The sequence below is a fragment of the Filicampus tigris genome, chromosome 16 (genome assembly GCF_054856515.1).
Source record: "Filicampus tigris isolate MCC_2025a chromosome 16, RoL_Ftig_1.0, whole genome shotgun sequence".
Classification (NCBI taxonomy): Eukaryota; Metazoa; Chordata; class Actinopteri; order Syngnathiformes; family Syngnathidae; genus Filicampus; species Filicampus tigris.
The window spans coordinates 480,806-503,247 of NC_141232.1; the positions used below are offsets into that span (position 1 = coordinate 480,806).

The 22,442-nt window shown below is 50.5% G+C and overlaps 1 protein-coding gene across 2 annotated transcripts; it reads right to left on the reverse strand.

The window, feature by feature from the left end:
• Positions 1-663: 663 nt before the first annotated feature.
• Positions 664-18,426, reverse strand: pdgfab (platelet-derived growth factor alpha polypeptide b). 2 transcript variants are annotated; one of them, XM_086056252.1, is made up of 7 exons: positions 17,807-18,426; positions 17,122-17,218; positions 13,115-13,288; positions 11,938-12,128; positions 4,259-4,385; positions 3,051-3,190; positions 664-1,863 (listed from the first exon to the last, which is right to left on the reverse strand). In XM_086056252.1, exons 1-6 carry the CDS (start codon positions 17,867-17,869, stop codon positions 3,117-3,119), a joined length of 726 nt encoding a protein of 241 aa, XP_085912378.1. In that variant the 5' UTR covers positions 17,870-18,426; the 3' UTR covers positions 664-1,863; positions 3,051-3,116. The 2 variants fall into 2 exon arrangements, with proteins under 2 accessions (XP_085912378.1, XP_085912379.1); XM_086056253.1 differs by lacking the exon at positions 3,051-3,190 and having other exon boundaries at positions 17,807-18,422.
• Positions 18,427-22,442: the final 4,016 nt, after the last annotated feature.

A 22,442-nucleotide genomic window follows, 5' to 3' on the forward strand; every position in this document is an offset into this window, starting at 1 on the left:
TAGGGCCGCACTAAAATATGAGGAAAGGGTCATGTTTGTTCTGGGTAAAGAGCTGCAGTATTTTTGGCTGTAGGGTATGTGAACTTTTACATCCAGAGATTTTGTACTTTCACTCGATTAAAGGAGAATAAGTACTTCTGCTGTCTTGCAACATATGTACTTCTACTCGAGTGTAGCATGTGAGTACTTTTGCCATTATGTCATAAATGCCTTACATTTCAGTCAGTACTTTTGTATGACTTTTACTTGAGGTGAATCAATAAGAATACTGGACTATTGGTAAGAGTAGAGCTCTTACCAGTGGTAGTATGTGTGCTTCTACCTAAGTGTAGAGTGTGAGTACTTTTCCCACCTTTGTACTTTTGCAGCAAAGTACATTTCAGGTTCTTTACTTTGAATGAAGTACTACTTCTTTGACTAGTCTTATCTGTACTTCTAGCTTAAGTACGGGGTGTGACTACCTTTGCCACCTCTCTATTTTTCCTCATGCAGAAAGTACAATTCAGTGAAAAACTTTTATATGTATCTGTACTTTCACTTTTACCATAGTCTTATCAGTACTTGTGCTTTAAGTAGAGAGCGAGTGCTTTTCCCACCTCTGATTATCGCAATGTCCTTTTAAATGTTCCTCCAAGACACAAAAGAATCGAGACTCGGAACGACTGAGTGAGCAGAAATACATTTATTGCTGAACATAAATAGATAAATTATCATTACTGCCGCCTTACTCCAATGAAGGAAGGTTTGTTTTGTTTTCTCTTGGTCATATTTTGCCTCTATGAATTCATTCTGTTGTAGTCCGGATCACGCAAAAGCCAAGCAAAGAGTGGCGAGACGCGCGGTGGCGTATAAATCAAGCCGCCTTGACCGTGGTGAGACTTGTCAGCTGATTGCGCGGCGCTTTGACTGGCTTTGCTGGTTGACCGGTTCGCCCGCCCGCCCGCTCGCTCGCCCCGCCCGCCCGCTTTGACAGCACTCGCAGGAAAGAACAGTTTGTTCCACGTGTTGCGCAGAAGCCATCGTGACGTGACGTGACGTGCGTGAAGGGATGGCGTCGAAAGCGAGGCCGGGCTCCAAACAAGGAGCTCATTCATGCTCCGCTTATTCATTCGCTCCATAAGGCGGACTTTGCTCTGTGTGTGCGTGCGTGCGTGCGCGCGCGGTGCAGCAGACTGGGTGGCCATCGTCCTTATCAGCAATACAGTGATGTGGCAGAAAAATAACTCGCGTCTGCATACAATCCAGATAGCGTTCGCATATTTTGCGCGCATTAAGGACCACTTAGGACCTGTTTTGTTTCTTGCCCAAATGGATTAAATACAGACATTCAATAACCAATGAAAAGTACGCGTAATATGTTTCATAACAAAAATAAAGCATCTTCCTGCAACTGGCTTTCTCGCTTCCCCTCCCGTCGTCCTCCAAAGCGTACGCAAGACTCGATACACCGTCGATCATAATAATAGGATGACAAGAGCAAAAATGGATTGGACCGGTCCTCTCAAGCGTCCTCAAGTATAAATAGTTTGTCGGGAGCGTCCGGGTGGCCGCGGAGACGACCGCGTCGGCGTCTAATTTTTGTCCTGCGTCCGTTTCAAAGAGGGGCGGGGCACTTCTCTTGCCCTGCGGGAGGTCATCCGCCACTTTCAGTAGCAGCGCTCTCGTCGTCCAAAACAGGAAAATCCCTTTCGTCGTCTCCCTTTTGCCTCCTTCGCTCCTCTTCATCTTTAATTGGATTGGTTTTGTAAAAGGAAAAAAAAAGCACCTTTGGCATCATTGTTTCTCATGTTCGTCAGTCTGAAAGGCAAAAAGTTCTTTGTGTTGCGACGATGAGCCCACGCTGACGTCCTCACCTCACGTCCACTGGTGGGGGGGGGGAAGAGAGCCCAACGTTAGAACACGCGCACAAAACGAGCAGGCAACATTGAGGAACGCGTAGATTGGACTGCATTCATTGGTACATGCAAGTTGACTCTGGAAAGATGTTCTCCAAATACAGTGGACCATCGGAACGTCAACTGTCGCAAAAAGAGGAATTTGGCCGAACATTAGCTTCAAAAGTTGGACATACGGTTGACAGCGATTATTTGAACCAAATATTGACATAGGCGTGAAGCTCTATGTACATAGATTGCCCCAAATATCAGGAAGCTTATGAAGTAGAATTCAATTAAATGTTGTACAAAACTGATTTGCTGATGCTTGTTTTTCAGTATCAAACAGAACAGAAACATTTGATTGAAAAGACAACTTATTCTTTTTACTCATTTGTATATCTTTACATTTCATTTATTTATTTGTTAAAAGTATTCTACTACATTTCAAAAAATGTCAGCAACCATGCTTCCATTTCAAGTCGGTCCCTTGTGTCGTCCAATCAGCTCCCTCAGCCACACGCGTCTTGTCTTCAGGTGTTTCTCGTTGTCTCGTCAGTTGCTTGTATTTAAGTTCCCTGCTTTCTTTCTCTCTTTGTCACTTTGTTGTTTGCTTGTTTGTTAGCTGTCCTTGTCCTAGTCAAGTCAAATCTTTTTCCTCATGTTTGTTTAGGTTGTACCTTTTTATTTTGGGCTTTTGTTGATTTCCTATGTTTGATCCATCCAAGTACCTTCTTTGCCTTCTTGTTCATATTTGAAATGAAAATGTTTTTGGAGTGCACATGTGCCTGAGCTCCCTGCTTCCCTGCTTCCCTGCTCCCCTGCTTCCCTGCATTTGGATCCATAACACTGCCAAAGCTCAGTGCTAACAGCCTCCTCAAATCACACACTGTTTGCGTTCCAAAGGTCTGCTGTATGTGGAGTCAAAATTGGTGGATGTAGACAATTTCTTACAAATAGTTGTACGACCCCCCCCCCCCCCCCCCCGAAAATGCAAGTGCACCCAATCACACGCGGGCAACATGGCAGTGAGGCAGTGCACGCGCGCGCCTTGGAATCATGCGTGCCTGCATGCAGCAGCATCATGATGGAGGAGCTCGGTGCATCCCTCGAAGCGGCGTGATTGGTGGCTTGACAGTGATTGGCTCCCGGTTAGCGAGACGAGAAGACGCCTACCTGCCCCCCTCGCAGCTTGCCACCGAGAGGGAGAGTGGCGGGGGTGCAAGGGACTTGTGACTTGTGTTATGTCGCCAATGAATCCTTGTGGGCCCTTAGCCTTTTAGATTTCCTGTTTTTACCTTTTGCCCTACGTTGGCCTGAAAGCACAAAGTCGGGGAGGGCGGGTTAGCGGGCGGGGCGCGGTTGAAAAGCAAAAGACGCAAGGGTTTACGATACAGAAAGAGCCCTGGGACAGAAGCAGCGAGTGCAAAGCTAAGACACTAATAAATACTTCAAATGCCTTATCATTGCACTTATCTGCTCCGAGGGAGAGGACGGCTTCAGATCAAGGCACCGTTTGAAGGGGGGAGGAGAGACAAGGGTGGGGGCATTTTTACCCGGTGCCATGCCAAGCAGCCTTTGGACATCCTGCCTCAGCACACACAAATGCTCGCTCTTAAGACGAATGACAGCACCGGAGTCAAACTCATTTTGGTAGTGGGCCACGTTGTACTTGCAGGGTTCCCTCAGAGCTTCAGCACAATGAGTCCATATACACTATCTGTAATTGCATCATCCTGTTTTTAGATATAACGGCCACAATACGAAAACACCCTGTTCAACTATGTTTCAATTTGCTTAAAGTTTGGTTCAGAATTTCTCAAGACGTAGATTCACACGATTAGCTTTAGCGGGCCGTATAAAACTATGTGGCAGGGCAGATCGGGCTTTGGGTTTGACACTTGACAGTGTTGCAATAGGCGGCCACCTGGCAGGTGTGTCAGTCTGCTCGGGAAAAAGTTCAACGGGTGCAAAGCGGGTTGGGGGTGGTTTGGAGAGGAGAGGAAACATTGAGCAGACACGAAGAAGGCAGGAAAGGCCAATTAGAAAAGGATTAGGGCAGGACTTTGTGGGTTTTTTTTGTTGTTGTTCTCTGCCAGGAAGGCAACATGTAAAGGTGCTTTCACACCTACAGATCTCTGCTCCTAATCCACTGAAATATGTTTTCCTCTAGTTCGGTTGGCCGTGCTGCGAAAATGACGTAACGGGTCCACGTTGCCCCAGTTTCTCGCCATACCCGCAGAGTTCAGACCAGTACCTCTTTGCAGTGATCCCAGATTGATACGGTGTTCAAACCGAACCAGACAAAAGGAGCAAATGCTAGTGCTAGTGTGAAATTGAGGTTAGGTGACAACAGAAGCCCAGAAACGGCCGGTAGGGTTTACCTGTTTCTGCATCGGAGTGCTCCACGACGTGATGCTGCGACGTGCACACGCACTCCAGGTGGTCTTCTAACCGCACGAAGACCTCTTTCAGCTTGGGCCTCCTTTTGACGTACTCTACCTTGGCCACCTATAGTGACGAGGAGAAGAGAAAGCTTGGTCATGGACAAACATCGAGCAAAACACTGCGGCGTTCTTGCAAGGTCAACGCTTTGGCTCCTGCTTTCTGAGCTGTTGATCAAGGCTGTAAACTGTGAACAGAGCGGAGGACACTGTCCGAGCGAGCCGTAACAACTGGACGATTGAAGGTTAGTTGCAGGAGCAATGGCACGGCCTGAGGAGCAGACTTTGTTCTGGGAGGACAGATGGGGAAATCCCCCATTACCCCCCACTGTAGGCCTGGAGCATCCACTTCCAGACAGACGCACACCCAAACTCACCTGCCTTGTCCCAACATGTTAATCAATATGGAAGCATTAGGACACCTGGCCATAAAGGCAACCTAACCCCGTGGTCACTGACCATCACCGTTCCAGTTCATCCGAAAGGTGTTGATGGGGTGTAGGTCTCGGAAAGAGAAGGTCTGCCTCCACCCCCGGTTGGATTTACCGATTGCAATTAGAGAGCGGTCCTTTCGAAAAGGAAGAAGCACTTGACAAGTACCAAAGAGCAAGAGGAACTGCAGGAATTCCGAGCCTTCAGCCTGGAAGCGTTATGATTAAAGCTGTACAGACAAGGCGGCTCGGAGGTTATCGGGTTGTGTAACAGGGGAGGTGGCTACATGCTTTTTTCGCTCTCTGATCCAAGTGCTACAGGCAGGTAACTTCCACGTTCATCAGCGAGGGCCCGCGGGGCACATGGAAACAATATCCCACCCCAACCCAGCCATCCTGCTTCACCTCATCTAAAGTTCACTGCGCGGGAGAGGATATGAACCAGCAATCCTCTCTCTGGCGATATGGTCGGCAGAAGACGGGAGAGGCTTTCTTCCTCCATCCTGCCCTGGCCCACTGCCCGGTGGTGAATTAGTCACGCAGACAAGTGAACATACCGAGTCTGTCTGGTAAAACAAAGCGTGTTGACACTCACGCAGCATGAAGTCCCTCATGCCAATGCTGTGAAGTCAAAGCTCGGGGGGGCAGGGGGGGGCACCCCAGTAAGGCTGCGATAGAAGTCAATGCTTTAGCCTTTCTAAAAGTGTCTTGTACAGGGGAAGCAGAAAGAAGAGGGGAGAAAACGGGTCCGAGCAAGAGCGGGAGGTATGCGGCGAGCAAACGGAGGACAATGGCGTCTGGCCTCGGAGATGGTGTGTTTGCCATTATCGGGCCTTGACGCGGTGAGGGCGACGGGACGGGCGACGGGGCGAGCGCGTGAAGGCGATCCCCTCCGCCGTGTGTTTGCAAACACGAGGAGGTTATTTGAGCAAGAGGGCAGAGGGGGCCGACTGTGATCATGGACAGCATCAGATGACATTCATGTGTTATCTATTAACGTCAAGTTTCTAGGTTACCCGCGGAAGGAACGCAAACACGGGCCAGATAAGGAGACGGAGACTGTATCAAGGCTTTATTGTGCGGAACAGAACATGAGGACAGTGTGCTGTCTTCACATTGATTAACCTGGAAAAACATCGGTAATACTCAATCAGCATCAGATTGAGATTGTTCCTGTTGAAGGAGGACACTGCGTCATCTAGCATCTGGTATCAGTGGTGGTTCCACCGCCATCTTTGAAGGCATGATGGCTTCAGAGAAATCTGGCACAGTCTAGGTCTTCCTCATTTTCATACGATTGAAATGTGTGTGTTGTGTGCGCTCAGATTCTCTGCTGACCACTCAGCTGTATGTCTACGTACTGTTTGGACGCAAGTGGTGGATATGAACTTAAGGATTCAATGTCAGCAAACTGCTTGAGACTGAATCAACAGTGCCTCTGCGGTTCGCAGCAAAGTAGTGCACTCCATTGTTGCCTCAATTGCTTCAGGAAGGCACTCATCCACAACAAGTGACAGAATTTGGAAAGACTCGTGCCCATCCCTTGGTACAGCACCAACGCGGTTGTAAAAACTTTTTTTTCACATAGATGGTGGTGGAAACACATTGTCTCTCCCAGATAAAACCTTGTAGGCCAACAAGCAACTATTGCCGCCCTGTGATAGTGATGAGAGCCAGCAAGGTGAAAAGGAGTCCCGCTTCGTATTGGTGTGAATGTGTGCACAACAACACTTTGCTTAAACAACCTCCTGCACTGCCTACTTTGTCGACACTCTCTCCCATATCTCTCATTTTGTGTGTGTGTGCGCGTGTGTGTGCGCGTGTGTTATAGAAAGGTGTTAACAGGGAAGGCACGGTCCCTCCCGCCTACTTTCCCGGCAAGATTTATTCCGCGTGCACTTCTTCGCGCCAAGTACAAAGGCTTCTTATCCGGCACAGAGTCAATGACTTCCCACATAAAACGCAGATCAGAAAAGAGACCCCCATGCTTCGACGAGGGGGCCCCTACACTTTGTATAAATCAAACTGCTCCAGAGAAAGCCGGGGCCCTGAGAAAGAGTCCCTTGAGTGGCTTGGGGGAATGATATCCGATCCGCGGGCTTGGGGTGAGGCAGGGGGCTCTGGGAAGTGCACCCCCTTTGGTTAGTCCCAGCACCCCCCAGCCCCCGTCAGACAAGAGCCTCTGTGTGGAGCCGATTGTCTTGCTCGCTTTTAATTGGGAATTCCCTGAGCGCCGATGAGAGCATGACGGAGGGGAAAGTTTTACTCATGCCTTCCAAGGAAAACACAACGGGGATGTGGATGTACACCAAGGGGCCGCCAAGACTTGGTAGTGGGACAAAAATGGAGTGAAAGTAAATAAAATTGCGTGCGTTTGTTTAGAGAACGCAAGTATTGAAAGTGACCGAGCGGGCGGGATGGCAACTCATCGGCTTGAGGAAATTAGGCCAGCGAAACAATACCAGCTTGTGCCCCGCAAAAACGGAGAACCCAGAGGAACTCTCCGAGTCCACTGGCGAGAAAGAAGAGATGAGAGATGATGGGGGGGGGGGGGCACCAAGAGGGGAGACAACCTGCTGCTGCCCTCTTCTTCAACCCGTCATAACATGCACTCTGGCTGACGAGCGGCGGGGCTATCACAGGCGCCGCACACCCGACAAGAAAGGGGAGCATTTATCACGTCGATGCCCACAAAGACCCGGCGTGGCACAACGCCCGAAATACAACCGATGGCCAGATGCGGATATCGGAGGGCAGCAGCAGAAGGCGCGAGATCAAATATCAAAGAATCCCCCCGGATCGCGTCTTTGTGATCCTCCGCAGAACAATGGAGGGAGGTCACGGAGGTGAAGCCACCAGAAGGCTGGAGAGGGCGAGGAAGAGCAAGCGAGGGAGTGAATGACGACTTCATAGAACAGACACTCAGACTCCAGCAGCGGACGAGGGAGTGGAGGATGAAGTCACAGGAGAGGGAAGGGGGAAAAAAAATATCAAGCGTATGAAAATCCAAACTGATGCGATCCAGCCGGCGCGGCGGTAGTCGAGCGACTCCTTGGCCTGGACGGGATCCTCCCATGACCCGCTGGGCTGCGCTAAAAATGCCGACAAACACACTTGTTCATCGATAGCGTGCGAAGGGGCTTCAAACTGTTTGGATTGGATTTATTGCTCTAGAGCTGTCACTTGACTGCCGATTGTTAGTATCGCCGCTTTCATTCCCATGTAGACCGTCGTTGTTCCACGGACAGCCACTGCTGTCTATTCTTACTGCTGTTGACTTTGACCATGCGTATACAGTATGCGCAGTATCTCCCATCTTTTCACATGGAATGCTGACTATTGCTGCAATGGTTCACATTCCAATTTGCATGATAAGTATTAATAGTACAATGGAATGCTTGTGTCAAAGTTGCCTATAAAATTGGTCAACAACACACATATTGGCGCCAATAAAGTTTCATCGGTTTTTGGTTGTTTTGATGTCGCCGAATCGGAAGATGAAAATGTGTTTTCCGAATTCCCTCGTTTTGTTTTTCAAAAGAGCTACCAATACGCAAATTATGACTTTGGGATTCTCTTTATGCTCCAACTTTGGTGAGGTTGTATGTGCCTTTTCAAGCATGTCCAGACAGTATTCTTTCATTTTTTATTACGATATCGTGAAAGACGGTGATGGTTGATTTATGCTAATCATATTTCATGGGAACATCAAGCAAAAATTCAGAATGAGGGAAATGTTGGCAGTAAACAAATGCAAAAACCGGTGATCTCAAAGCACAAACACAACTTTTAGTAACACTCAAAGTGCATTTCATAAACTGTCAAAAGAACACTAATTGTCAACCGATTAATCGTCCAAAATATCCTTCCCTCAAAAACTACAGGCAATTTTTTTCTGGTGTGCCGCTAACTTAGCGGCTAATTTGACTCTACAAGACAGACTGAGTGAGAGTCCTATATGTGACCTGCTGTCACCGAGGCAACAGCCAGAGTTTTCGTGTGTGTCGGGGTTGGGAAGGGGGCGGGCGGGGGCGGGCGGGGGCGGGCGGGGGCGGGCGTGGGCGGTCGGTGGCCAGGACCCCCACACTCGGCAGTGGGCTACATCCGCCTGGCCTCTGTCAAGCCTCCGCTTTGATCGGGCGGCCATCAACACTTCATTACTCCGCGGCCCCGTCTTCCTCGCACACAAATGGCCTTGTCGCCACGCTGCGGTGGGGGAGTTTACGTAGCGCAACATAGAGCGCACTCTGTCTCACACACACACACACAGACAAAAACAATCTCCCTCTTAGGTTTACACAGATGTGAGCCGATGACCCTGGAGGACCTCTGCCAAATACGTGTACATGGGGCCATCAAAAGTGACGTGTTGCCAAAATACGCCATCTTGATTAGATGAAGCTACCTTATACGGTGTCAGCTTGAAAGCGGCTGTCATAAGTCAGCATGTTCGCATCGCTCATTTGGAGAAAATCGCTCGGAAAGTTACGTCAGGAGTCAGACGCTTTGCGCCACCGCCATTGGCGCTTTCGCGCCTTTTACCTTCTTCAGTGTCTTTAGTATATCACGTTTAAGATAAAAAAAAATAAAAGATTTTTGGGGGGCGACAGAAGATGAATACATGACAAACATGAATCACCATTTCATCATAGATCTCTAAAAATGTGTGTGGCACTTTTACATGCAAGTAGCCCCCACCATTCTTGTCCGTTGGTTTCAAATAGTGTCGTTTTTTAATGACAAATGCTAATCATCACCGATTTGATTTCAATGATAATCTGCAGCCAAGCATTTTGACCGCTTCAGTTTAGTGAGGTAAGCAAACACTACAAAACGACTTTAGTGCATAAAACGTACAAATTCAGCAGTAGCCTGCTAACTAACAAACGGTAACGACTTTTCCCCCCGTTTTACAACAAAGTCAATAGTTTGGCCTTGGCGGAGATCTGCTGCACCTCATACTGTCTTCCAAACAAGGATCTCCAACACAATTTGCGCACGTTCACGAATGAGCGAGAGCAAAGCCCGATGAGTTCAGGCCGTGTCGTGGCCTGTTTACTGGTGCAAGAAAAAAACGGCGAGGCGTCGCGATTCATGCGTGCGCGCACAAGTACACGACGTGTGCAAGAATGCCAGAGTACACTCACGCATGGACTTCCTTCCTGTCTGAAAAGTATTCACAATACTGGACACGGAGGGAGAAGAGTGATGACTCATACATTTGGCGCGCACGTCCTAGTTGAAGTTGTCTTTTCTTTTCCGCTGCCAGATTAACTGGACAGCCTTTTACAGTTCACAGGCAAAGCATAAAGGGAAAAAAGGGTGGGAGTAAATAGGTACATAAATACATCAATAAAGGTGCACTTGGACAAATGGTAGTGGCAGCGGGTGTGTTCTTTTCCGAGCCGTGGCCCGTTGCAAGCACAACAAGCTCGGGATGTTTTTAGATTTCCAATAAAGTGCGAAGAGAAGCACAAAGTGGACGTTTGTTTCGAGAGGACGCGCAGCCAATGAATAGACAAGAAGAAGCTGAACGACGCAAGCGCCCCATTCTTTTGTCGGCAATTGGTGCAAAGTTGCTGGGTTCCAAAAGGTTCCAACGGGTCCAGGATGTCCCCCGAGGTTCAGGGCATTTATATCATTTGGATCAGATGTATCAATGAAAATGTCAGCTAGCTAGCGAGTTAGTTAGTCCCTCCCGAATATGCCCAAAAGCCAACTGGGATAGGCTGCGGCTCACTCAGGGGCCAAGCAAAAATGGACGCCTGTCTTTCAACTGTGTTGGATTGAAAATGTTTTTCCTTTTTCAAGCTCCCAGCCAATAAAAGATCCACCCGGACACACGTTTGCACTGGCACGCAGGGGACCAAACGGCACGGATGGCGACATTCCGTCCGAACGGAGGCTCTCTCACCAGTGTCTCCCCGACCAGCCGCCGTCTCGTTTGAGCCCAGACAGAGATCCTATTGACGCCGCGGACTGGCTCGCAGAAGAAATGAGACGTGTTTGTGTGCACGCAGACTCTCCCGCTTGCACATGAGTCAGCATTTCTGAACATGCATAAAAGCAGAGCGTCTGAGCAGATCCGATTTGAATCCGGTGGTGGGTGGGGTGGCCAAATAAAGGCTTCTCCGCGGGCCGAAGCACGAGCAGAAGCACGGGCCTACATTTGTTCTATGAAGTGTGATTGGTTGATTCCCAACGGTCTTTCGGCTCCATTTGCTCGCGTTCCTTTTGACTGCAAAGCCTCCGCTAGATGGATGTGGATTTGTCCAATCTGATTTCAGCCTCTCTGTGACGCCAGGTCAATCTGATCTGGCCAGAGACTTTGGACAGGTGGCTGATGTAACTCAATATATTAGCAACGGGACTGTTTCTTGAACCAATAAGACGCGGGATGTGTCACGCTGACGTGACAGTAAGGGGAGAAAACTAAGTCAGGTAACACCCAGGTACCCATTGCAGCGCCGGCCACCGTCCAAATCCGAAGGCTGACTCCGGTGAGCGAACAGCCATCAATTCCCACGCTGAAGCGAGGACAACGCTGAGCAACGTCCCGATGATTAAAGAACGCAGACAATGGAGTCCAGACTCAAACACAGGAGACAAGGAACGTTCCGAGTCTGCCCCGAGCTCATAGCTGCCGTGCCTTTGAGCAGAGCGACGTCTAAATACAGCAGACGTTTGACTCATCTCAAGCCACCGCGTCCACGCTCTTGATGCTGAACAGAAAAGGGGGACGTGTTTGAAGCCAGCACGGAGGCTTCTGGGAACCGCGCGCACAAAAGAAAAAAAAAAAGAAAGAAAAAGGCCTTTCAGTCTCTTGCTCTTTGTCACATGGCGTCCTCCAGGCTTCCGGACAAGACAAAGAGACAAACAGACAGACTAGCCGGACTGCGGCGAGCCATGAGAAGTCCATTTATGGATTTTTGATGATTAAGAAGATCCGATGCGTGTATGAACAAGGATAGGTTGCGTTTCGGCTCAAAGGCTCGGAGGGGGTCACAGAGTTCGCTTCAAAGCGGCCGAAGGAACAACGAATGCCGCCGAGATGGGTTGCCTTGGAAATCGTTTCTCGGCTAGCTAGCTAGCTAGCTAGCCAAGCTAGCGCTTCTCTCTTGACGGCAATTCCTTTGAAGAGCTTGAGAGTTTTGGCTCGGAGCCTGGCTTTTGCAAGGTGTTGCCTACCTTAACGGTGCGGTGGTGCTTGCGCGAGGGCTGGCAGCGCATGTTGCTGGTGTTGCAGCAGCCCGTGCAGCGCTTGACCTCCACGCAGGGCGGCCATATCAGGAAGTTGGCCGACGTGGGGTCCACCTGGCTCCTGGGGATCTCGTAGATCACGGTCCGCGTCTTGCACGCCGCCGGCACCGCCTCCTCCACTGGAGGGAAGGAAGGAAGGAAGGAAGGAAGGAAGGAAGGACGGACGGACGGAGAGAGGGAGGCAGCAGAAAAAAGGGTGGCGGAGTTAATGGCACATTTCTGACACATTCTGCTCGATCGCTGTAATGTGCCCTGTTGCTCGCTTGTGGCATCCCTTTGCTGACGACTATTTGACGACTCAGTCCACACGGGAGACGTTTGTCTGGCCTCAGACCGCACCTAAGCTCGTTTGACATTGGGCGGAAGACACCCATCCGGGCCCGGATGGGTGTGCAATGGCAGGGGCAGTTTTTGCTTATGTTTAGGCCCTCAAAAATTACGAACAATAATAATAATCATTTCTTCAGCCGTCGCTGCTCGGGCCCTCATCAGAGTCGTCTTGCTCTAAGATTTGAGTCGAAGCATGTTTGAAAGCGGGTGACCTCTGACCCCTGAAGCGGTGTCATTGCACGTCATACGCTCCGATTGCAAACTTACAGACGTGACGGGCAGCGCACGCCGCACATGAAGCCCTCTTTGGCGCCCTTCCAGGACACTCGCCGTGCACTTGGCATGAAATCGGAGCAAACGCAAGACTCGCTCGCCGGCCCGCTCTCCCTCGCCCTCCGCGCCTCGCTCGGATATCGCAGCGAGCGCTCGGCATGCGATGAAGAAATGGGACAGAAGGTCTGTCGGAAGGCGAGCTGCAACTTGACGCCTTGAATGTCTGGAATTTCCACGCTCAGGGACATATTCCTCTCCTGACGCGTGTCTCGCCTCTCATCCAAAAGTGCTTCCTCAGAATTAAACGGATGAAATCATTCCAGTAAAAACTCAAATGTCAATGTTCTGTCGTCGTTTGAAGTGAAATGCGAACGGGTTGTCGATGATGCCGACCCTGTTGGGATGTCATGTGACGTTAATGCCCAATGGCATCACAAGCAGGTGCAACCCGGCCGGATTTGCGCCCCGCCCCGCAACTCGGACGTGGTGACGTCGGTCTTACCGAGGCTCCTCTTGCGGCGGCTGTGGAGCTGCGAGCTCTTCAGGTCGCTGTAGTAGCCCGCATGGCGGGAGGAATTCTTGTGCTGGTGCTGGTGCTGGTGCTGGTGCTGCTGCTGGTGCTGCTGCTGCTGGTGCTTGCGGTGCTTGGGCCCCTCGATGACATCGTTTCCCGTACCTCGTCAAAAGAGAAGGCGGCCACGTTAACATCGCCGAGTCACGTGGAACGAGAGGCTGAGTCGGGGCGACTCTTTTCAAGCAATTCTCAGCGACCTAACCCTCATTTCACAAAATGTAAAGAAATGGCATCAAAAGATGAAGCTTACAGATAAGCCCTAAACCTCTTGCAGAATGATATGCAATTGTATTCCTTTATAGCTCTTTCCCTTTATGTGTCATTATAATGCAAATTCCGTGTAGCATTTTTTTCGATATCAGCATAATGTGAAGGTTGTGAAATCACGAAATGAATAATAGTAATGATGAAATACAATTGGCACTTGACATTTGTGGTCCATCAGCATAAATAATGAATAACCTCCAAAGGAAAAGAAAAAGCCTCAAATGGAAACTTCCTTCCAATCGAATGTTTCCCGCCAGCATTGCGACGGCAATTTGCCGCGGCGCTTCTCAGCGCAGGTGGAAAGTCTCCAGGTGAGTCAGCACCTTGACACAAAGCGCTCAGTTGACGGCCCCTGCGTGCGCCGCGCCTCGTCGGCGCTTTCGCGGCTCGCATTTTGCCAATCGACAACCACACGTTTTCTTCCACCAAAGCCATCTGATTAAAAAAAGAAAAAAAAGAAAAGGAGCTTGTTTTGGTGGCCGCCCTGGACGGCGCAATCAAATGATAAAGCCTGCTCACATCCAACGCTGCTGAGAGCAGAGCGCGGATGTTTGCGCAGCGGGCGGGGTCCGCCTGCCCGCGCGCCGACACCTGCGGCCTTGGCGTAAACACGACACTACATAAACTCCTCGTCATCCCGTATCGCGTGTTGAAACCCGGCGCGCGAGCAGCGCAACAAAAGCGGGACACACCACGGCGTGTTAATGTTCTACTCGCACAAGTGCGCCTCTACAAACACGCAACGGACACAATGTGGCGGCTTGTTTCCTCGGTAATGATGAAAGTACAAGAAATACTTTGGCCGGGCGAAAAGGCGCTCGTGGAAATGCTCACGTCTCAGCATTCGCCCGTCAACAGTTGCAAAACGTTGAGCGAATGCTTGTCCCTCGGCATCGACACAACAAACGTCCGGTCGTGGATGCTCCACACTCAACGTTGACATAAGACGGCTCGGCCCCGCAATGCGCTCCCCGCCGCTAACGCTAACGACCGATGCGGCACGTGAGGACGTCCGACGCCCCGTGAAGCCCAAAGCCCACCTTGGCGGCGAGGAAGCCTCGTACAAAACCCAGCGCCGCTGTCATGTTGCTTCCCCGACAATCGTTTTGAAAGTTGTCCCCGGCCGGGCCTCCTCTCACTCGCTTGATTGCGCTTTCATGTCAGAACATAAAGACGTCCTTGCGCAGCTGCGCCTCACAGCGTGCTTCAGCGCCGCAGAAACCATCGTCTCGGCTAGCTTTTCCTTTTCGTTTTCGGCTTATTCTCACACGTCACGCGCGACGTCGCTCCAGACTGACAGAAGACAGATTTCGGCAAAAGATTCCGGCAAAAGAACGTCTCGGCGTTCACATGCGCGTCGTGCAGCGTTCATGTGCTTGCCCCAGCACCCGCGCAAGAATTATTTGGGTCGCTATAGCCTTCCGGACGCAGCATTCAGCAGAAGTCATACAAAGTATAGCGTCCACGCAGCGATGGGCATTTTCCTGCCGATAGCCAGATCAACAAGACGGCATGGATGCTCATCTCCAAGCATTCGGTCTTGCCGTTTTGTAGCAAGTCCAAAGCAGCCCAATTGGTGGCGCGTGTTCAATGGGCAAGTTGAGCTCAGGCAGCCTTGGCAAAATGAGGTCCCAAACTCAAAAGTGTCCCAACGTCGTCAGGCGCCGCTCCATGGAAGTCCTTGCTTGCACATTCTTTTCGGCCCGCGCGCCAGCCCCGAAATAGATGTCGGCTCTCCGCCCGCAGTTTCACACGCGTGCGCCTCGACCGGCCGTTAGCGACAAAAGCGAGGAAGGAAATTTCGAACGCTTGACCCCAGCTGACACCTTGGGACAGATTTATGTCCCCGCAACAATCATCAGCTCACGGCTGCACCGCGAGACACGTTTGTTCCGTTCCAAACAACCATTCTCATGCTTTAGGGGCTCCACTCTGGATGGGGGCAATTCCAAAACGACAGCGGGACTTGATAGCCCTTTCCCGTGGTGGCAAATATGAAATTCACCAAGGCTAACCTCCATTGCAAGCAGGTAACCGAACAAGGCTATTTGCTCATGGCATTTTGGAATCTCATTTGGACGTCAGAGGGAAGAAGAAAAACAAATCCGGCTCAGAGAGCCACTGTACGAATCAAGACAAATGTTGCTGGACCTCAGTACAGCGCAAACAAGTCACGAGGGAAATCAACGGCAAGTTGGCCGTTTAGTTGTCCGAGCAGCCATTTTAGGGTCATTGCTGGCCTCATACTTGAGAATTCACTCAAGTAAGTCGCAATGGGAAGCAGGCGGCGCCAAGATTTTGTTGCCTTTGCCGCATCGCGCGAGCAGAGCATGGCGTTGGAGTTGCATGCAGAGAAGGGCAGAAAAAAAGCCATTCAAAGTGGCTTTGGAGAATTTCCAGGCACGGCGGGCCGCTTGAAATGCTCGCTCGCAGCCCGAGCAAAGAGAAGCTCGTCGTGTCAAGCGACATGCTGGAAAGTGAAGCCAAGCCCAAGCGGAGCAAGCGAGAACCTCCAAGAAGCTCAAGCTCGCGAGTGGCCGGCTCCGTTTACGGGAGGAGTGACAGGCCGCTGGCTTGAAAGCCACGTTACCGCGGTAACGCCAGCTAACACGCTATTGGCCAAATAAAAAACCGAGCAGAGAGCAGAGTGCGGGGGCGGGGGAGTCGGCGCGCGACTTTGTTGTTGTTTTCTCATGTATGATCTTACCGTCGCAGAGTTGTTTGGGTGGCCGGTTCTTTCCTGGCCAGTGGCGTTACCGCGGCGATGCCTTGAGCACTCGATTCCGGGAGAGGCGGGCGGCGGTGTGCCAAAGCAAAGCTACTACTTCCAAGTCCCGGCATCTGTGCTATCTGTGCAAACGCTGAGAGATGAGCGCAACTGCGTTCAACCAAATATGCGTCGCTGTGCCGAGAGACAAAAGTTCCAAATGAGAATGCCGAGAGATGAGCGTTCACAGGAATGCTCGACCGTGCGTTCGGCAATGTTGTTGCGTGAATGCTGAGTGACGCTTCCACGTCTGGATGCCTTCAAAGTATTGGTTGCGGGGATGCTGAGAGGCAGGCAGCAGGCATTCACATAAGTGCAATATTGTGAGTCCAAAACATTTTTGAGTGACAAGCCCCCACATGACTGCAATATTGCATGTCCAAGATGACCTGTGCTGAATGCTGAGCATCCATATCATGTAACGCTTTTGAGCAAACGCGGGACTTCTGTGGCAACTGTGGCGCAAAGGTGCCAACCGCGAGTCCAGTTTTTGTAAGCGTGTCGCAAATGAAGACAACGCGCTCATTTCCGCCACCCCCGAAGAACTCTTTTCGCAACATGCAACCGAGACTCGAGCCCAGAACCTCAGGACCGTGAGCCGGGTTTGCTAAGCACTACCGCGCCGTTTGGGGCCAACGATGCTCTTCCTTTGGCCTTTTCCAGCCATGCCGCGTGCCACATCTCAAGCCAAGCGCCCACGATTGCCTGGACCTGATCCCAGCGCAAAAGGACTTTGACCTGATCCAAGAACTGCTGACTCGGCACAAGACAACCAAACTGAGCGCTGGCCTGTTACGTGATGTGACTTCAACTCATTAAACACGTCACACGACGAAAGGCTCACTTGCAATGAAAGAAAGGGATCAAGAAAAAAAGAGAAAAAAGAAGAGGCAGAATTTACCTACGGAGTCAATTTCGAGCAGCCGCTGGAGGTCGCTGATGCTGCGGATTTCACTGTGGGACAGTCTGTCGATCAGCTCCTGGGGAAAGTGCACTTCCTGCAGCAGGAGGAGGTGCGGAGAAATCAAACAAGGGGGGAGATGGTTAGAAATAAGTTGGTGTGTGTGTGTGTAGGGGGGGGGGGGGTTGCAATTTAAAAAAAAAAAAGAAAAAAAAAGCGGGTTGCACACATTTTGCAACGGTCCTGCTGCACTCCATCGGGGAAGAATTCCAAAGTAGTTCGTTAAGCTTCTCGCCTTTTCCCCCAGTGCATGCAATCGTGCATTAAAATGTATTTGCGTTTCGCAGTCTGTCAGTGCGCATGTGCAAAGTGCGTAGCTTTTTTTTCTTCTTTTTCTTCTGCACTTGTTGCGCTCCCGCCGTGCAGCGGCGCCTCCACCGCAACTGTGCTGAGGGCTGCCACTCGTCGTGGTCGTGCTGCTGCTCTGACACCAACTATTTATATCCCCCAGAGCCGTTCCCATCAAGTTTGCTCACTTGGCTCAGGCTACAAACAAATTAGGCAACAAAAGCCCAAAATAACCAGAGCGGGTTGGTTGGACAACTCCGTTTGCTTTCGTGGGGGGGGGGGGGTCGGTCGGGAGATCACGTAAAACGAGCGCATAACTACTTTTGGGGGGTCTTACCTGAGCGGTGGCCAGCAGCAGGTACGTCGTCCACAGCAGGAAGTAGTAAATTGCGACTCTCATCTCCCTTTGAGTTTGGAATGAACCCCAAACGAGACGAAGCGGTGGTGGAGGAGCCGCGCAATCGCTCCTGGCCCCCGAGGACCCTCGACCATCCCCTCAGGGCGGAGGGATAGAAAGCGAGAGCGTTTGCTGCCGCTGCTGCTGCTGCTGCTGCCGCTCCACTCGAGATTTGCGTGAAAGAAAATTTTGGGAGTGAGTGAGTGAGTGTGTGTTTAATTTCTTTTCTTCACTCCTGCGCCACAAGCTGTGCGAGGCAGCTCGGCATAGCTCCTCAAAAAGTGGGACAATCCCAAGTCAAGCCAGACGCGCGGTGCACTTGTCCTTCACCGGCTCACACGCGCCACCACCACCCCCCAAAAACTCCGTATTTGTCACTTTTGCTTTCAGTTCTCTTCAAAGACGAAGAGGAAAAGAGTAATCCAGTGGAGAAATCCTCTCGGGAATCGGAAAGTGCGTCGTGGGGCAAAGTGGCATGTGTTCCGTTGGCCTGGAGGCATCCGCAGCGCGCACTGGAGTGCAAGTGGAGTGAGAGCGGCGAGCGTGTGAGCGGCTGCTTATTATAGAGAGAGGCGGCCTGCCTGCAGCTCCGCGGCAACACTTGCGCCTCCCCTCGCGTCTCCCTCCTGACGGTGCGTCGCCCTCCGCCAGGGGAGCTGCTCGGCTGACCAAAGGAGCAAGCCACCGGACAAAACGCGCAAGGGCATGCGCACTTCTCACTCTTTTTACACCGCCTGAAAAAAAGTCTTCATGATCGACATGAAAAGACAGAAGCCCAGCCGGCCCGAGTGCTAACTCAAAAGGAGACGCACGTTTTACCCCTAAAAATATGTCTTCAAATCAGCGATGGGCGACCTACGCAACGACTGAGTCGCATTTCTTGGAGGTGAGCACTTCACGTCTTGGTGGGAAATGGACAGGAAAAAAACAACAAGCGGGAGGATGTGACGCGTTGTGAGAATTCCCTCTTTGCGGAGCGTGATGACGACCACCAGAGGAAATCATTGGCTCATCGCTAAACCACATGCGATAGCATCGCCCTCTCCGAACGGACGGAACTTTAACAAAGAACGACGTGCTGGGAAAGGTGAAATATGACATTTTTAAATCCAAATACTTGTCATAACCCAAATATTGCACTGACGTAAACGGTGGTCATAAAGGTCGTTCGGAAGCCTGACTTTTGAGTCGCTTTGGAATGTATTTGGAACAATTGCCTTGGGATTAGTACGTTCGGGAGGTGCAGGAATCTTTGGGACCCACGTCTGATTGGAGTCTTCCACTTCCAGGACCCACAAGTCGCATCCACACAACATTTGCTGAAGATCCAGATCCAAATCTAGCTTTTGTCTTGTCCCTAGAGGACGTGTACACAGTATGCCCGATAGCTGCTGTCGTTTCTGCGATATTTGCTGTATTTTTCACTCACTTTCGAAGGGAATTCCTTAGGCTTTATAGAGACAAAGTTGGAAGTTTTACGAAGCAAAAGCAGACACCGTATGCCTCCTTCCCTTCTTCACAAGCTCGCAGGCAACATGTTTACTGGCAACCATGTTCCTGGCAAACATTTTCAACCGTATAAAAGGACTTTTATAGACGCCGGCGCACAGTAAAGGGAGCCGTTAAAGAGCCGGCGCAGAGGACGAGTGAACTCCCGTTTCCCTGCGGGCCACACATTGAGTTACTCACGGCGGAGAGTGGGGGGCAGGTATAGTGGCGGTGGGAGGTTTGATTTGGGAACGCGATATACGTGTTGACGTCAAGTGGGGATGGAAAGTGTTTGCTTTGGTCTCAAACAAAAACTTGCCTCAAAAAGAAGGAGCTGTATTGCTGCTGTATTAGTGCAAATGTGAACAAAAGAATTGCTATATACAAAGAGGTCCACATTTTGAGCCAAAAGCCCATGTGGGGGAACAAGGTCAAAATTCCTGAAAAAGGGACAATGTCAAAATGTGAAGGACAATGTTCAAATCTGATGGAAATACTCCGGTAAGGGATAATGTCAAGGTTTTAGCAAAAGGCATCAATAAAGGCCAAAATTGGAGTCCTCGTCAAACTGGCCTGCACATGTTCGAGTAATAAGGGGCCAAATGTCCACATTCGAGCCAGTGAAGGAACAAGATCAGCACGGGATCAGCATTGGAGCCAAATATCCCACGGAATGTGAACATGCTCAAGCGAGTGTCCAAATGAAGGTCCAACAATCAAAACATGGCAATTACAGCTGTGCGTACGCTCAAAGCTCACGCTGGTTGAGTGCAGTCATTGTTGACACAAGCTTTATCAACATCATCTGAGCTCTGATCCCGAGACAGTTACACCTTGACGTGGCCATAAAAGCAGATAAGCGAGGCCACAATAGAAACTGGCACCGCGCATGTTTGACAGCGGGGCATCCTCCTCCTATTGCACCTGGTGCCGCATTGCCTTGCGACGGACAAACAAACACACGCACGGTACATCCCGAGGAGAAGGCGCAGGTCACCGCGACTTGGGCTGCTCCTCCTCCTCCTTAGGCTTGTTCTACTCAAACCTCAACTCACTCGTCTACGCCCATGATGACAAAGTCGGCTCCATTAGCGGCTTTTTTGCCTCCGGGCCTTTTAATGTGTGCTATTTAACAGCAGCTCCGGTCTTGTGATGGGCGCTTTTAGAAGCCGTGGTTACCTTTATGGTTGGCTTACTCATACGCACCCCCCCCCCCCCTCCCCCCCACACACACACACAGACACACACCCACACACCCCGACGCACACACATATTTCAGGTGAGATTTTCCAGGAGCAAAGGTGAATTCCAGTGGCTGGCTTGCAATACAGTCCTGGATCTGGAATCTATCCAGAGCAGGGTGCATATCCCGGGCAACCTCTTTATGCACACAAACAAGCGTTGCATATACACAACGGGAGTCACAGCGACTCTCACCTGAATGTGAGAGAGTCAGAGGAAGCCAAACACAGCAACCGCCCTTCCAACTGCTCCAACACTCGGCTGCCTTTCTCCCTCCTCCTTTTATCCTACTGGGAAAATCGGCATGCATGAGGACAACTTTTCCCAAGAATGAAGGTTCTAGAACAGAAGTGGACAAACCTTTGTGCTCGAGGGTCACGTGTAGATAAGATTGAAAAAAAAGTAACATGTAAAATTCAGAGTCCCAAGTTTTTGTATCAAGCGTTGGGGCCTCCCATTTCCGCAGAGTGGTGAAATTCCTTCTTCTTGGACTGTTGGGGCAAGAATTTCGGTGCCCGGTAGGGTACAAAAAGTTCAATACTATGCTGGTGAAGGACACCCAGGGAGGGCTACAGGTCCACTGACAGATTCTAGGTGTCCAAAATTTAGCGTTTCCTTCCATGACTCTTTGGGTAACGAGCACGGTAGCCCCAAAGGGTCAGGCGAGGGAGCACATATACTTGACTTTCCCCAGGTACTTTGCATGAAAATATACAAAGAACCATGTGGGCAAAGGTTGTTTTCTAGACTTTAGGTCTTGAAATTCTGTCCAGCGGTAAAATGACTCTTCAAGGGCTAGCGAGAAGTACAGGAGCCCTGGAAGGTCAGATGGAAGAGATCCAAGCAGCACCACATGCGCATGTGTTAGGGGGCTCGCTCACTTGACTTGCCCCAGGTAGATGTTGTCAATTTGTGTTGATCAAGTTGCTCGCCGAATTCTGGACAATAATAACATCCAGGACTGGTAGCCCTCAAGGGTCAGGTCAGAGAGATCCAAGCAGTATCGCAAGTCTCTGGGCTAGGGGTTGCAAAGACTTTGATCCTGGGACGCCATCGTCTCTATTTCAAGTCCAGATGTGTCCAATCTAAAAGAGTCCCCTGTTGTAAAATTCCATTTACTAGGACTGTTTGAGCCAGACGTACGGCGGCTCTAAAGGGTCAGTTGGAAGAGACTTACGCCTCCACGGGTCAGGGCGTGCAAATACTTAACTTTCCCCAGGCAACATCCGCTCTATTTGAAGTCCAGATGCGTCAAACTGTGCTGCCCTCTTGTCACAACACCAAGGTCAACGCTTCCAGCCCGGTGTGAAAAAGGTCATGCGCAGGGGAACTGGAAATAGGTGTGTGGTGTGAACCAGGAATGACACCGAGGAGAGAAATGACTGGGAAGTTGTTAGAGCCGGCCAAAGCGTGGGCAATGTTTGCTCGACGTTTGCAGCTTTTCACGGGAGTCAGCTCAGGCGGGTTCAAGGGTATGACCCTCGTTGCGTCGCAGGTGGACTTTGGACAGCACCTCCTAATTATTCAACCAATCTTCTTCTTCTTCTTGGGTCTTCTGCAAGCATGTCTTTTCGTAGCTTCAAGCAGTAGTTCCCAGTCGTCATTTGGTACTGGACTGCACAAAGAGCCTGAAGAAAAAAGATTTCTCGAGCATCAAGAGTTTTCCTTTTGAAAATCGGGTCTGCATCCGCAGCCTGTGCCTGAACACATGTCAAAGCGCTCATCCCGCAAGCCAGCAAAGAGGAGTCCAAAAGCTTTGGAGAGCTTATTCAGAAAGTGGAAAAGGCCAAATGATGTGACGGAAGAAGGAGAGCAAACCCCTTCCAAGAAAATGGCAGCTGCCTTC

What these genes read in the sequence shown, in the direction of transcription:
- pdgfab (XM_086056252.1), bottom strand. Translation starts at nt 17,869, where the DNA reads ATGAGAGTCGCAATTTACTACTTCCTGCTGTGGACGACGTACCTGCTG. An exon ending in CCGCCGCAAGAGGAGCCTCG is followed by an intron (nt 12,129 to 13,114) that starts GTAAGACCGACG and finishes CCTTCCCTCCAG; the next exon opens with TGGAGGAGGCGGTGCCGGCG. An exon ending in GCACTCCGATGCAGAAACAG is followed by an intron (nt 3,191 to 4,258) that starts GTAAACCCTACC and finishes TTGTGCTTTCAG; the next exon opens with GCCAACGTAGGGCAAAAGGT.